The 15,170-nt window shown below is 37.9% G+C and overlaps 1 protein-coding gene across 6 annotated transcripts in view; it reads left to right on the top strand.

Annotated features, from left to right (window-relative positions):
- The first annotated feature begins 297 nt into the window (after positions 1-297).
- The window catches only part of ppp3cca (protein phosphatase 3, catalytic subunit, gamma isozyme, a), a 19,009-nt gene continuing 4,136 nt past the window's right edge, over positions 298-15,170 (top strand). For 3 of the 6 annotated variants that reach the window (XM_029163499.3, XM_029163498.3, XM_029163497.3), the window contains exons 1-12: positions 299-1,039; positions 6,637-6,834; positions 7,627-7,751; positions 9,637-9,748; positions 10,319-10,464; positions 10,559-10,698; positions 11,258-11,335; positions 11,424-11,518; positions 11,622-11,747; positions 12,029-12,106; positions 12,925-13,009; positions 13,899-13,996. In XM_029163499.3, the coding sequence (XP_029019332.1) occupies positions 979-1,039; positions 6,637-6,834; positions 7,627-7,751; positions 9,637-9,748; positions 10,319-10,464; positions 10,559-10,698; positions 11,258-11,335; positions 11,424-11,518; positions 11,622-11,747; positions 12,029-12,106; positions 12,925-13,009; positions 13,899-13,996 (1,342 nt within the window). In that variant the 5' untranslated portion in view covers positions 299-978. Of the gene's footprint in view, positions 1,040-6,636; positions 6,835-7,626; positions 7,752-9,636; positions 9,749-10,318; positions 10,465-10,558; positions 10,699-11,257; positions 11,336-11,423; positions 11,519-11,621; positions 11,748-12,028; positions 12,107-12,924; positions 13,010-13,898; positions 13,997-14,455; positions 15,150-15,170 lie in introns of those variants that run through there. The other 3 variants (XR_003787063.2, XM_029163496.2, XM_055511965.1) reach the window with 2 other exon arrangements.

Here is a 15,170-nt window from a genome sequence, read left to right as displayed (position 1 = left end):
ATAGGGTCTGTTTCTCGATGCCAAGCCGTACGCCTACTGAACTGGATTTAATCTAAGTAAGGCTTCTGGGTGGAATACTTTATGTACAATGGTGAAAACATGACGAAAAAAAGTTTCCGCTGCATACTCAAAAATTTAAAAAGGAAATTGTACTCCAGGATTTCAGTAGTTGAGTTGGAGTTCGTAACTTGTGCTTGGAGCGAATAATAAGACAAAGGGTAAATCCCAACGTCGGGTTCGTGTTTGTGAACCTACCATAACCCACGTGTTACGTTTCCATAGTCACGTCACATCGGCTCCACCATGTTGTAGGAAATCCACCACTGCTCCTCACTCACTGTCAGATTAGACTGTAATCTGGGGAGGCGGAGGAGGATACGCTGTCAAGACGCTGTCTGCATCTTGGAAGGACTCTCGGTGTTTCTCATTTATAAATACGCGAAACTTTACGTGCTACTATTATTTTCTACAGTATCCGGTCTGTATATGTAAAATGAAACGCCAGTCTTTTGTTGTTGTTTCTGCCTCTCCGACTTGCCAATACGTCCAAATGTTAGCTGGCTAACTAGCTGAAAAGACTAACTAAATCGGATTAGCTGCTAACGGCAGCCTTAGAATAGACATACCTTTTTAAGTGCTGTAGTTGACACTTGTCAGATGCACCGCAAGCGGTCGTCTTGTCGTTTTTGTCACATATACACAGTTGTGTAAACATAGCTACTTTATGTTTTAATTAGTTCCTAGCATCGATGTTACTCCAAGCTAGTCCCGTTATTAGCTAGTCAAACGATAACTGAAGCTCCTTCGCTAGCTAATCTTTACCGTGCGACAAGAGCAAACATAATATTGGTGACGCCGATACCTAACCAAACGTCAAGACGGAGCCGAGTCTGGCGGTCGTGCTAGCTTGTGTTTAGGCTAGCTACTAAAAGATCTGTACAATATTTACGTTGAAATTAGCCTCCAAGCGACGCCAAAATGTCAGGAAAGGATAAAGACAAACAACAGAAACAGTCCACAACTGAGCGACTGATAAAAGGTGAGTTTTTCTTCGTTGTTCGTCTGATGAACTCAACATAAATTCTAGGACTCGTAACTAAACCATAAATTAAAAACCAGGTGTAGCTTTTGGAATAATTGCGTCCAACCCCCTTCCTATTCATAATGTGTTTGGCCAAGTATTGTATCTTAATGATTTTTTTATTTATTTACTTTTTAATGTACTTTTTGTTGTAGTAATTAGCCTTTTTACACTAGATGTTCAGGTGATTGTGAGCATGGGGGTTATATCTAAACATATATAGTTAAACCTAACTTTTAAAGACTCTCCTGCAACAGTAATACAGTATCAGATAGCAGAAATGAAAGGCAAGGAGTTGCCTTATGTCACTGTCCAAACATCTTGACATTTAGGATGGATCAAATCCAAAATCACAAGAGTGTTGATCAATGACTTGAACGCCCAAGGTCTGCTCAGGTTACTGGCTAAAGTTGACTTGATGGTTCCTTCACACTGAGGTTTCTGTAGCTCACGGCAGGACACCATTTGTTGTGCCTGCCCAAGACATAACAAGCAGAACCAAGTCTGAGGTAGCTCCCAAGAGGGTTAAACTAACTCTACCCCACCCCACTTTAACACCATCTATATATGCAGTTTCTTAACTGGTATTGCTTAATGAAAGCACAGCCCTCATCCATGTGTGCCTACAAGGGCACTGGGGGAGTGTCCTGCCAGGGGAGTGGAATGCTGAAGTGTGAGCCAGTAGGGAAAGGGTGAGTTAATTGTGGAAAGAATCTCCCCAGCAATGTTCCCAACATGAGAAGGAGAGAGAGTAACATTGGATAAGTATTGGCTGTGTATTTTGGAGATAAAAGAGACTACCACAGAAAGACAACAAGAACAACTCAGACAACTCAAAAATTGATGTATATAATATCTTGCCAGTTGACAGCACTGATGTTTCCACTGTAACTGGTGGATGTCAGAGGGCTTGTCTATACGCTGAGTGTGAATAAACGATAGGATAAAAATTAAGCTACCATTTGTCTACACCTGGCTAAGTATGGTTTTTGATGTCATTGTTGCTGTTGTTAAAAGGATTTATGTCAAATTTAATACAAATTGCACTGGACTGTTGATATGTGCTATAGCTGTGCCTCCTTTGTGTCTGAAATAAAATCAGAGAGGCCAGAGGGAAATTTGTGCTAGTACTACCACACTGACTGAATGACTGACTGACTGACTGACTGACAGAGATGACGAATAAACCCAAGGCTTGGATGGCTCGCCACAGTAATGCATTTGCTGATAATTAGAGCAATCTGAAGTGGACTTCATGATTCATCCCACCACATCCCAGTTCCATTCATCTCTACCCAACCATATCTTTGTAATTCAATCTTCCTCTGTTGTGATGATTTCAGAACAATAGTGAACATATTCGAGATGCTGGCTCATATTTCTGTCCAAAGACATTATCCTACTGTGGGCATGATGGTAGATGGTAGTCTTTTGTTTCTTGAGTTTGTTGTCTTGCCAGAGAGTGTGGGTGTTGATGCAGTTCAGTAGTGAGGCACTTTGTGTCTGTGTTTTGAGTTTATCAAACATTAATGCTAATTAGGCCAAGCAGTCTAAGTACAGTTGAACGTTAATATTAATGAAATATAATTATTGAAGAAAATCCTTTTCTTTGTTGTACTTTTTACTGGTAAAAAAAGAGTTAGACATTTCACTTTGTCTGTGCTGCTGTTTTTTCTTTGTCAGCACACAGCAAAGCCTGTTTAGACTGGATATTACTGCCAGCCAGAAGTTCACTTGTATCTGTGTTTGAACAGATTGGTGCAGCCTTGATTACATAGGCAGACCGACCCAGAATTTGTTATAGATGTTATTTTTATTATTGAGGAGTCACCCCGTTTGGGTTGGATGGAGTGTTCAGTTCTTTGGTGCTGAAACCAGCTATTATCATTTTCAGAATGGGTAATTACCACCAGCCTAAGAGCAAATACTAGTATATTTAGTCAGCATAGCTTTTTAAAAAATGTTTCACGGTCTGGTTGTCTCATGCCCACGATGCGTCTTCTTCTGTGTCATTGTGTATTTTATAGAGCCTGCTTTGTTCTCACTAGAGCTTTCCCTTAGTGTGATGATGCTTTTAAGTAAACAGCCCCTGAATCTGGAAGCCCTTGCTAATAGAGGCTTTGCCTAATCTGTCCTTAAGGCTTGTACCTCAGCTTACAGCTCTTTGCGGCCAGGCCTGGTAGGCCTTGGCATACTTTGTATTTTATTTATACAGTACTTGTGTACACATGGCAGCTTTTTCTCAGTCAAGGCTATCTAAATTGGAACCGTTCTTTTGCAGCTGCAGCCCAGGCTAAGGTCTATGGCCTAAATAACATCAATCATTTGTTGTTCCACCAGCTGTAGAGCCACATTCACACCCTTTGCTTTATTAATCTTTCTGTAAATAAATGCTTCTATCATTTATTTTAGACACAATGGAGTAACAGCACTGGACCTGCTTCTAAAACTTAATTTGTTTATTTAGTTCAGATTTCCAGTATACTCAGTCTTGAGTGGGAAATACATTAGGCTACCAGAGCACTCATGCACTGCATCACTGATTATCAAACACACCCACACGAAAAATCCATTAACTTTTTTTCACATTGCTTTTGATTTGTTCTGTGTAGGTGTGACAACATCCTTTAGAATTGCGAGCTCTGTCACTCAATTTCTTATTCACTGCCTCTGGCACTATTTCTCATATCAATTACTCCTGATCTCCTTTAGCTGATGCAAGTATTTTTTGGTCACAGAGAATATCCTGGGCAATGACCTGTGCAACAGATTATATTTGTAATCCAGGATCTGTCCAGAAAAGTCTATCCTGGCAATGTTTTCTGTGTATTTTGGATCTAATTAGCTGCAGGCTGTTTTTGCACTACTGTACATGTCTGTGTAGCTGTATCATCCTTAATTATTACAGCATATTGGGTCTCTGTCTGTAGTGTTAATGGGCAAAATAGTTGTTATCTTCATTTACTGTGAAATGGTACTAGAAATAGGAGGGTTTTTCTGCTATTGTTGAGATTAATTTGTATTTGTGTTCAAATAACGTGCTACAAATGTACAAATCCACACAGTGAATGCCTTACTGACATTACATCTGAGCTGTTTTAATGGTGGCAGTTATGCAGCCTTTCATCATATGTTTTATTCTCAGCCTCAAAAGCATTGACCTTTTGTGATGAAGGTAAAAGGATTGTGTAGGTGGTGTGCAGCAGATTACTGAGGGATGGTGGGTCAAGTGAGGTGTTGGGGCTTGTGAAATTCTTCCATGGCAATGCCATCTAGGTATGCACATCCATCCTCATTTGCCACAACTCTTATCTTGGCATTCTACTACTGTACTACTGAAGATTTCACATGTCATGATTGCAGTTTACATTGATGCAGTTTGTGATGCACACAGTTAAAGTCCTTTCTCTGGAGTCATCTTCTATTCTGTTATGAAACAGTTTCTTGCAGAGATGCTGATTGACTGAATTGTCTCAAGCATCCTGATATGTTCAATTTGAACAAGCTATATATACCATTTAATAGGCAAGTTAAACCTGACAAAATTAAGGCCACACAATTTATTCAGTGGAATCAAAATATGTGTACAAATTCTTATGGGCAAGCTTTTGGATATTTCGGAAACATTCTGAAAGACAGCAGAAAGCAGACAGAAACAAAATATTTTTTTCTTTTTGTGATTTGGGTGAAGTTGTTGGGGAATGATAACTTGTATTTTTTTGGTGTACCTGTATGTTTTGTTCTGTTTTATCAGTTGCAACCCTTTAAAGTAAACGTCTGGCGGCATACTGTAAATATCATTTTGAGCCTCAGTACTATGTAGACATGTGTCCTGAAGTAATACTGTACATGGTTAAAACCTTTTACACCCTATTTTTGGAAAATGGCAGAGCTACATTTAAATGAGGTTATGTCTGCAAATAATGTCATAATATAGGGACACTACTGAGATGTTATATGAGGAGGTCTGTCTGAAGAAAAATGCACTTTCAGGATGAATCTCTCTGTAGAGGCCTCAGCAGCTCTAAACCTCCATAAAATCATAGCAAAATTAGTTAACAGTGAAGTAAGACAAAGTTATAACGATTTTTATAACACGTTTTATAATGTGAAGAGTCAGATAAGGTTGAATTTCCTAGTATTTATAATGTGTTCCCCCTACTATAGCACCTAAAATAAAAAAAAAGTAATCAATATATCCAAATAAAATCTATTTATATAAATCTAAACATATATGAAAGTGTTCATTCATGTCCACCTTGTCCAAACCTCTCAGTGTATAGGCCACTACGGGGCAGGTGTTTGTGCAGCCATATCTCTGCCTAGCAACAACTGACTGTGGCCAATGAGATGTTGTTTTACTCATTAGAAACTATGCAATTGGCCCCAAAACACCAACCCTGGATGGACAGTAATAGCCAGTCAGACTAGCCAGTCAGAATGGCCGATTGCGTGATATGGCCTTGCCACAAAAAAGCGTGACTAAATGGCTCACCAATAAATCACTTCAGATAAGCTTTTTGGGAGGGCTAGAAAGTAACAGAGTGATTGGGTAACTTCCCAGATGTACTGTAGGAATAACAGATATTGGGATTAGTTCGCCGGTAATATGGACTATATTTGACCAAATACAAATATCCTTATTTTTGACAGAAAAGCACTGTTTTTTGCAATGAAGATAACTTTGAACTATTCAGAAATGCACTGTATACATTGCTAAAGTGGTAAATGAGTAAGAAGGATTTTTTGGTGCAATATCTACATAGGTGTATAGATGCCCATTTCCAGCAACTATCACTCCATTGTTGTAATGTTACAATGTGTCCGCACATTGTGTCAGAGGGCCAGTGGAGATTACCAGATTACCGCAGCAAATTAACAGCTAGAATGCCAAACGTCTGAAACGCTGTAATTGCTGCAAATGGAGGATTCTTTTGATGAGAGCAAAGTTTGAAGGAAAAAAACATTATTTCCAATACAAATCATTATTTCTAACCTTGTCAATGTCTTGACTACATTTTCTATTCATTTTACAACTCATGGTGGTAAATTAAAGACATGGAAAAGACAAAATTGTCTGGTTGATCCATAAGGTTTGAAGGGTAATGTTTACATTGTTTATTTTGCTATTGATTTGCTTTGTGTACATTGTTCTTTGGCTCATAACTCACCATGTACTACTGTAGCTAGCATACTTCGGCGCATTTCCTTAGATTCCTTAGGATCTTAGCTTTCAATGGAGTTGTTTATTTGTGTTGCATAATGTATAACAGCGTTAGAGCTATGATACTGATGCACCGCATGCTAGCACAGTTGGTGTTATATTGCTGACTACATGGTAACGTTTTATTGTATCATATTTTCATCTGTGTTACTTATTTAGTCTTTTAGCTCTCAATCTGCTGTTTAATTTGATGTTAAGCATGTTTGTATTACATTAACTCACCTTACGGGTAATAAATATGTTAAGTTTTCAGCTGGTTTCTTTCTGTGTTTTAGGGGTACTTTTTTCTCTAGCCTGTTTGATTAAACTAGACAATGTTGCTTTTCCCCAGCTGTGCCATACCCTCCACAGCATAAGCTGACTATGAAAGAACTGTTTGAAAATGGCAAGCCCAATGCTGAGTTGCTCCGCAACCATCTTGTCAAGGAAGGTAGGGTTGAAGAGGACGTGGCTCTTAAGATCATCAATGATGGGGCCAACATTCTCCGCCAAGAGAAATGCATGTTGGAAGTGGAGGCGCCTATAACAGGTAGGCTGACAAATGCCCACTGAAAGCCTGGAAGGGGCCCTGTCATATATTGGGCACATTTAGATGCCCCATTGTTTGCAACTCTGGAATAAAAAAGTTTTAGACTAGTGGTTGGCTGAAGCTGACTTTGATCTCTGACAACTTTACTGAAAACGCCTTAAAAATATGGATAGTTCACCTATTAATCTTCAATTTATTCACCTAATTGATAATAACTGGTAGACAAAAAATGACTTCAACAAAGTGTTAAAAATTAACACAGCATCAACTAAAACATAATTCCGTTACAGCATTGTACTTACATCTTTGCTGGATCCAAGAACCATGCTGCCTGACAAAGTAATCCCAGAAAAACATTTACTGTCTTTTAGCTGACCACTGTACGGCTTTTGTCTGACAAAAAAAATCATTTCGCTTAAAGTACAAAGAAGTCTAATACGCTAATATCAGGTTAGGAGAGACAGCTATAGGTTTTGTACGGTGTAGACTACTGTATGTTATATGTAATATGTGTAATGGTCTTTAGTTGAATTTAACAATAAATCAGTGCCTTGTGTACTGTGAGGATTCAACATCTGCTGTTGGTATAACCTTTTACTGATGCAAAACTGATTTTTACAGCTGATTTACTGTTTTTTTAGAGCATCCAGAATTTATTATATTATTAAATATTATTATTTATTTTTGCTGTATTGAGGATTTAAAATGTTGTTGTTTTAGATCATTATGTTTATGCTTTGTTGTTTTACTGTACATGAGCTGACATAAGCTGAATGTTTCTTTGCTCCCCAGTATGTGGCGATGTCCATGGGCAATTCTTTGACCTTATGAAGTTGTTTGAAGTAGGAGGATCACCCAGTAATACACGATATCTTTTCCTCGGAGACTACGTAGATCGAGGATACTTCAGTATTGAGGTATTTGCCATTTTAAAGTTTGTTTTGCATAACATTGCACTCTAAATTGTCAGTAGGCGTGACACCCTAGTTACAAAGTATTTACTATATACTTACTGAACAGGAATGTAGTAGTTCAAAAAGGTCTACGGTCTTGTAAATTTGCCTGAATGTTCCAGTATGTTCAGAAAAACGTGCATTATAAAATGCATAGCACACTGACATAGCAGTGACAGTACAGGGGGTAGGTCATCCATGGCTAGTATTAAAGTACATAATTATAAAAAGGTATAAAGTGATCTATGAATTTGTAGATTTGGTAACTCTTGCTCTTGGTAGGTTTCAGATTAGGCATTAATGTAAACTGACCTTTTTGTTCGTGTATTGTAGGCTTCTGACACTATATGCCTTACAGTGTGTGAGTGATAGGAGTCACTATATATCCAAATTAAATTCTCAAATTGATTGTGAAGGTGGTTTACTGTGATGTGTAGATAGAAAAGCTAGCTGGATTTCAAGCCTTGTGGTGTTTTTTTTTTTTTTTTTGAAGTGCCAAATGCATTTAGCAGTCTGGGAATCTATTTGAAACACTGCTTCAAAGGGCACAGTTCATACATGCCAATTGGAACAGTTAAAAATAAGACAGCAGTTGAGACCAGTGCATGAAGTTAATTTTCTTTGCCAGGAACTGAATGAGATAACATTAAATTATTACACAACAACAGTGCAGAAATGGTGATATTAGAGTGTAGAAATTGTAGACATGTATACAGTAGTAATTTTTCTGCATCGAGCAGGGGAATTTTGGTACATCAAAGTAAATTACTGTTCATTTAGGAGGTGCATTTAACTGTATTTAAGGCTAAGGAATACTAGCATAAAATCAATAGTTTTTAAGATTTTGTGTTTATGTCCATGAGCCAGAGAAGTACTTTAGAATACTATTTTCAGTAATATTACCAGTAATTCAGAAATAACTATTGCCCAGGAAGCAGCTTTGTCTATTTTGCTGATGTAAAGTCACAACAGAACAAGAACAAGAGCCTAAAACCCTTCATAACATCATCTTTCAGTAGCAGGGCTAAAAATTCTCTGCATTTTAACTTCACTTTAGTAACACATAAGACAAAGGAAAATGGATATCAGGATGTGGTTACCTAGGTAACACAAAGAGTCATTGTAGCCACTTGAATAGTGTACTACCTTTGCATGTCAGCAATTTGCTAAAAGCAGTGTAGAAATGTGTGTCTCCTTGTCCATACCTACACATACATGCATCATATGTGTTTGGGTGTGTGTGGGGGGGCAGTGAACAAAGAACAGTGCTATTCTCCTTTGTCTATCTCCCCACTCTTGGCTTATGCATTAAGTGACTGTCTAGAAGAGAGGACAGGGCTCTCATTAACACCCCTGTCAGTTTCCAGGCTTTGCTCATCACGACACTTTCTCCACCTTCACACATCAGTGATCAAGTCATAGCAATACATTTACCTGCAGTTCATTTTTCCTCCGAACCATTGGATTGAACAGGAGAAAGTAGTCACATCCCTCGACACTGCTTTACAGTGTATTGCACTGCAGTTAAGGAACAGTCTATACAGTCTAGTTTGTGTCTTGTTTCAGCAACTTGATGGCACGCCTTTTTTGGAGAACTGAGAATGTTAGAAGTGATAGCGATTGAGCATTGTATAGTAAATGGTCTGTTTTAAATGCAGCCACTTATGTGCCCAAAGGGAAATATCCTGAAATACATTTTTAAATGGAAAACCCACTGCAGCTTAAAGCATCAGTGTCTCTTTCTAACTGTATATTGATGACAAATAAAGAAAACATGCCAGTGACTGACTAACTGACTCTCATTGTTCTTCTCTTTTTCCTACATTTTCTCTTTGACTGCTCCTCCCAGTGTGTTCTCTACCTCTGGTCACTCAAGATCAACCACCCCACCACACTCTTCCTCCTGCGTGGAAACCACGAGTGCCGGCACCTTACAGAGTACTTCACCTTCAAACAAGAATGTAAGTGCTCTGTCTCTCATGGCTATATGAAGGCCATATTAAATGTGCTTCTCTCACATCAAAGTGGCATACAGTATATCACTCAGTCTTGTCAGATTTCAGACAATGCCTAAGTAGAAGTAGTATACAAACTCAGTGTTGCAGGATTGCATTCACAATCACTTTTGTTGGTTATTTGTCAATAATTTAAACAGATGAATAAACTACATTGTGAGGTAGCAGTGTAAGAAAAAAATCATGCCTTAAATGCGTTCAAGGCAGGTATTGGTTAACTAACACATACACAAATTAATTATATGGGGCAAGACTATTTAGCTGTTTTCAGATTTTTCTGAATGACCTGAGTGCAGTCAACATGTATTACACTTTTTTGTTTACCCACACTGTGAATTAGGCCAGTTTTCCTCATGAATGATACAGACAAAACAGTAAACATTTTTCTGACTGTGACTTTGGATTTAAAATTGCTTTTTCTTACCCTGCAAGAAAAATGCAGCCCTTCAGATTTTTATTTCTATAAAATAATTCTTCTTAAATGTATTTAGTTTTATTGTCATGTGCTTTCTGCAGGTAAAATTAAATATTCAGAACGGGTTTATGATGCCTGTATGGAGGCCTTTGACTGCCTGCCCCTAGCTGCCCTGCTTAACCAACAGTTCTTGTGTGTACATGGCGGACTCTCACCAGAAATCAACTGTCTAGATGACATAAGGAAAGTATGTATCGGTAAATCATTATAACTGCTGCTGCGTTTAGCACACTGTCTTTCATGTAAAAAATGTATCTGATACATCTTTTGTGTGTCAACAGTTAGACAGGTTTAAAGAGCCTCCTGCATTTGGGCCAATGTGTGACCTGATTTGGGCTGACCCCAGTGAAGACTTCGGCAGTGAAAAGACAACAGAGCACTTTAACCATAACTCCGTCAGAGGCTGCTCGTACTTTTTCAGGTATAATATTATAATATTAACTTTCTTAAGGCTCTTACAGAAAGGCCCTGGTTGAATAAGCTACAGTATGGAACAAAAACAGCTTGTTGAAAATAGGTTAAGACATTAAACCTCTTGTAAAATAGATACATGAACTGATACAATAGGTTTACAGTATTTACCCAACAACTTGCCTCACTGTTTTTTCTTGTGTGGGATATTTGCTGTTGAACTAGCTACATTGCTAGTGTATACACACCACCATTGTCCGAAAAATGTGTGACAATGTGAATTATTCTTGATAAAACGTATGTCTATATGTATGTCCTTTCAAAACTTAAAAAAATGTATCAGTCTCTTTCAGTGAAAATGAAACCTCCATGAACCTTTGCAGACTTTAGGCTTAAACACAAAAGTTGTGTATATATATTTTTAATAAACTAATAAACTAACAATGGTAATTGGTGAATCAACCTCAAATGTATAACAAACCTTTCTTACATTTACTGTTTTAACACATTTTTAACACATCCCTGTCTATTTTTTTTGTTTGTTTGTTTGTTTGTTTTTTGCTTTACAGCTACTCAGCTGTCTGTGACTTTTTGGTAAATAATAATTTGCTATCAGTAATAAGAGCCCATGAAGCACAGGATGCAGGGTAAGTATTTTTTTGTGTTATTATAATCAATATCCAGCGCCTTATTAAAAATGGAAATGTTTAAGGTCTTGTGTTTGTGACTGTGCAGGTATCGGATGTACAGAAAAAGCCAGACCACAGGCTTCCCTTCATTAATCACCATCTTTTCAGCTCCAAATTACCTAGATGTTTACAACAATAAAGGTTTCTCTTCTTTTTTTCATTGTTTTTATATTTTACTTGTGTAGACCAGGCTTCAATCCTTAAGTGTTATATGGTCTTGTCTCTTTCCCTCTGTCAATCTTAGCTGCTGTATTAAAATATGAAAATAATGTGATGAACATCAGACAATTTAACTGCTCCCCCCACCCGTACTGGTTGCCCAACTTCATGGATGTCTTCACGTGGTCTTTGCCTTTTGTTGGAGAAAAAGGTACATTTGTTATAACTGAGACAACATGAAAGAAACTGATATGCTAGGCCTGAGCATTAAGAGCCAGTGAAATATCACATCAGGAAAATTTATGTTACAAAATGCATATATGCAAAAATAGACAATAAACCTAAACATGAGGTTAATACAAAGAATACACTAAGTCCCAATTATGGATGTATGTATATAAATATGTATAAATATGTACATCAATAACTATTTTCAAGCTCTGATCCAAAACGTGACAGTTAAATATCTAAAGTGGTTTTCCACCCCCACAGTGACAGAGATGCTGGTGAATGTGCTGAACATTTGTTCTGATGATGAACTGATGTCTGAGGGAGACGACCTATATGAAGGTAAAATTGAGCGAGTAAATATTAGTCCTAATTCACCAAATCCTATTTTAAGTGTATGTCGGTATGTATGTATGTATGTATTGTATTGTACTGTATGTATTTATTCATAACTCTAAACACCAGTAATCCATTCCAAACCACAGCTTTCCTCATAACGGTTATTTAATAAACAATTATTTTAAATTAGTTTATTGCTTTTTAAAATGATGAAAAGAAATTTGCCAAGCATATCTGCACTCAAAAAGCCATAAGTGTGTTCAGGAGTGGACTGTACTGTAGGTAGGTTTTGTGCTTATCCAAGAACAAATAAATAAAAAGATAAAAGTGGGGAATGTCAGGACATAAGAACTGTAGTGATGTTGAATAGGGGGCTTGGTGTCATTGAAGGTTCAAAGTTTTTATTGTCACTTCAATTCTAAACAATCGTGTATAGAGCCAAATGACACAATGTTTCTTTTAGGATTTAGGAAATTCAAATGAATGCTAAAATCTTTAGTATAGTATAGTATAGTACAGTACAGTACAGTATAGTATAGTAAATAAACTGCTACGGCAAGGGGTGCCAAAAATAGTCAGACAGTGGAATCCAGTATGAGGTGGATATTTTTGTGTGTTGGTTCAAGAAGAGCTGTGCCCTAAAACATCAGCTCTTACAGTTCATCACTCATGTATGTTGTCACTTTATCCAATATTATTTCTACAACTTCAAATACGGTATGACTTGTTGTTTGCTAAAGGAATGCGCATCAAAACAGTAGTACTGAATATTCAGATTTGTATGCTGTGTGCTGACCCATCTGCCTTATTGTGTGTTCCAGGTGGTACCACTGCTATGCGTAAAGAGGTCATTCGGAACAAGATTCGTGCTGTGGGGAAAATGGCCCGTGTCTTCTCAGTTCTCAGGTCTGAAAGTGTCGTCCATGATCATTCTTTTAATGTCTCTTTCAGTTCCATTTGATAACACTTGAACTATAAAAGACAGCAGCGCATGTACAGTATACCTGGAAATTCACGCCACTGGGGCCACCGGATTCAGATTTACCAATCTGAATTACATGTAGGTCATAAAGATGCATCAGTGTTAGTGAAATGAATGGAGTCAGTTGAGTGAACAGTGAGGATGTGTCAACAAAGTATTGTCCTGATAGGATTAATGAACTGGCATGAGGTGACTCACGATGCACTCAGACTGCATAATGACATTAGAACTTGTTCCAGATTAATTGTCCTGCTGTGCTGCTACAGTAGCTTTTTACACTGCAGCAAGTTACTGTAGCAATGTATAGTTTTAAAATGTACAGTATGCCAGATCTCCGCATGTGGGTCAGTTGCCAAAGAGCATATCAAAAACCAACACATTAAAGAATTATTGCAAACGTTACAGATGAATTATGATAAAAATAGATAAAAGCATGACACAGAATGTGACTTCTGTTGTTCACCTCAGTTTCTTTGTACTCCGTAGAGAACAAATAAAATAAAATTAATTTCCACATTTTAAAGTGTGTTGACACAAATCTTGACACTGTAAACCGATACTATTTTTTTTTCTGCTGCTTAAATCGACACAGTTGCTAGCGAGCCACTTTTAGAACCAAGACACTTTTTACCGGTTTGGCTAGAGGATAGTTGAGCAAACTGTCACTCTGTCAGTCATTGAGGCCAGTGAGAAGTTTAACATCCAGGGATAATCAAACTTGTGACCCTTTTGGTTATGGAACAGCTTATTGACTGGCCACCCTGCTTGCTAAAATATAATCTGTGTGCGTTTTTGTTCCATGTCTTTCACAAGGGAGGAAAGTGAAAGTGTGTTAACGCTCAAAGGCCTGACGCCGACGGGAACTCTTCCAGTGGGAGTGTTGTCTGGTGGAAAGCAGACCTTACAGACCGGTAAGTGTTTTTTTTGTACCCAGTATTCATGTCCATGGCCTCAGCAGCCTGTTCTTTAGTATCACCTGGATCCCTGCAGACGTTTCTTCAAATCTCGTGGGTGTACTGTATGTGGGTGCGTGTATGTATTCTCTCGGTCCTCTACCATACTGTACATATATCAGTTCACAAAAACTTCAAAACAGGAAATGTAGATAATTGTAGATAATTGCTAAAATCCCAGAGAAACATTTTGTTCATTTTGCTACTGAAGTTCTGTGTCGTGACTTCCAAGGAGACCAGCCCCTGTCTTGTTAGCCACTGATCTAGAACCCTTCAAAGGGACTATGACCATCACAGAGAATCATCCCTTCTGTATACATCAGAGCATTTTGGGCTTGAGCTGTAGGCTGCCCGGTCAGAGGGGGGGCATACTGTAGCTTGTCACCTGGAAGTGGCAACTGACCCTCTCATCTAAAGGTCAGTGCGTGGCCTTTCCTGCCAGGAACCCATACTAGGAGTCATGCTTTGCCACGCTTTACAGAAACTTCGGAGCATTCGGAGAAGAAATCCCATGTTGTGACCTTTTAAGGAGAATGTCATTGTCAATGTCCACATTACCAGAATCCATTTTCAAAATAAAGGATGTTTAAACAAAGAAAGAGCAGTTGATTATTGATGATTTGTCCACACTTTTGCATTATTTTGTGCTTTTGAAGCTACTGATATTTGAGATGCTTCTCTTTTTAAAAAATGGTTGCATCTGAGTGCAAACACAAAGTTAATGAGTTAATACATTTTCAAGGACTTTAAGACAAGCAGAGCTGTTTTTCCAGCTACAACAACCCCTCCCCATAAAGCAACGCTGAAAGCATATTATCAAGGGGACTACAGTTCTGTATGTGTATACTGATACTGTATCCTGCTGTTACAGCAGTCACTTTCAGGAGAAATGATATTTTAGTCCCTCAAATTATTTTCTACATTTATGCAAGTACTGTATTGTATGCACTAGATCACTCAATAAAAAGGTTCATGTTTGTTTGTCCATGTAAACTCATGTTTGTTTTGTACAATGAAATATCAACAATTTAGAAATCCCCAAGAAGAAATGAACTTACAGTATCAACTATGGACCAAGATGAGTGTTGCTAAGCTGTGTCTTTTTGAATATTTCTTATATTTATATGTGTGT

Source organism: Betta splendens, chromosome 9 (genome assembly GCF_900634795.4).
Source record: "Betta splendens chromosome 9, fBetSpl5.4, whole genome shotgun sequence".
Lineage (NCBI taxonomy): Eukaryota > Metazoa > Chordata > Actinopteri > Anabantiformes > Osphronemidae > Betta > Betta splendens.
The sequence above is the reverse complement of the archived record's forward strand: the minus strand, read 5'-3'. Positions and strand labels throughout refer to the sequence as shown.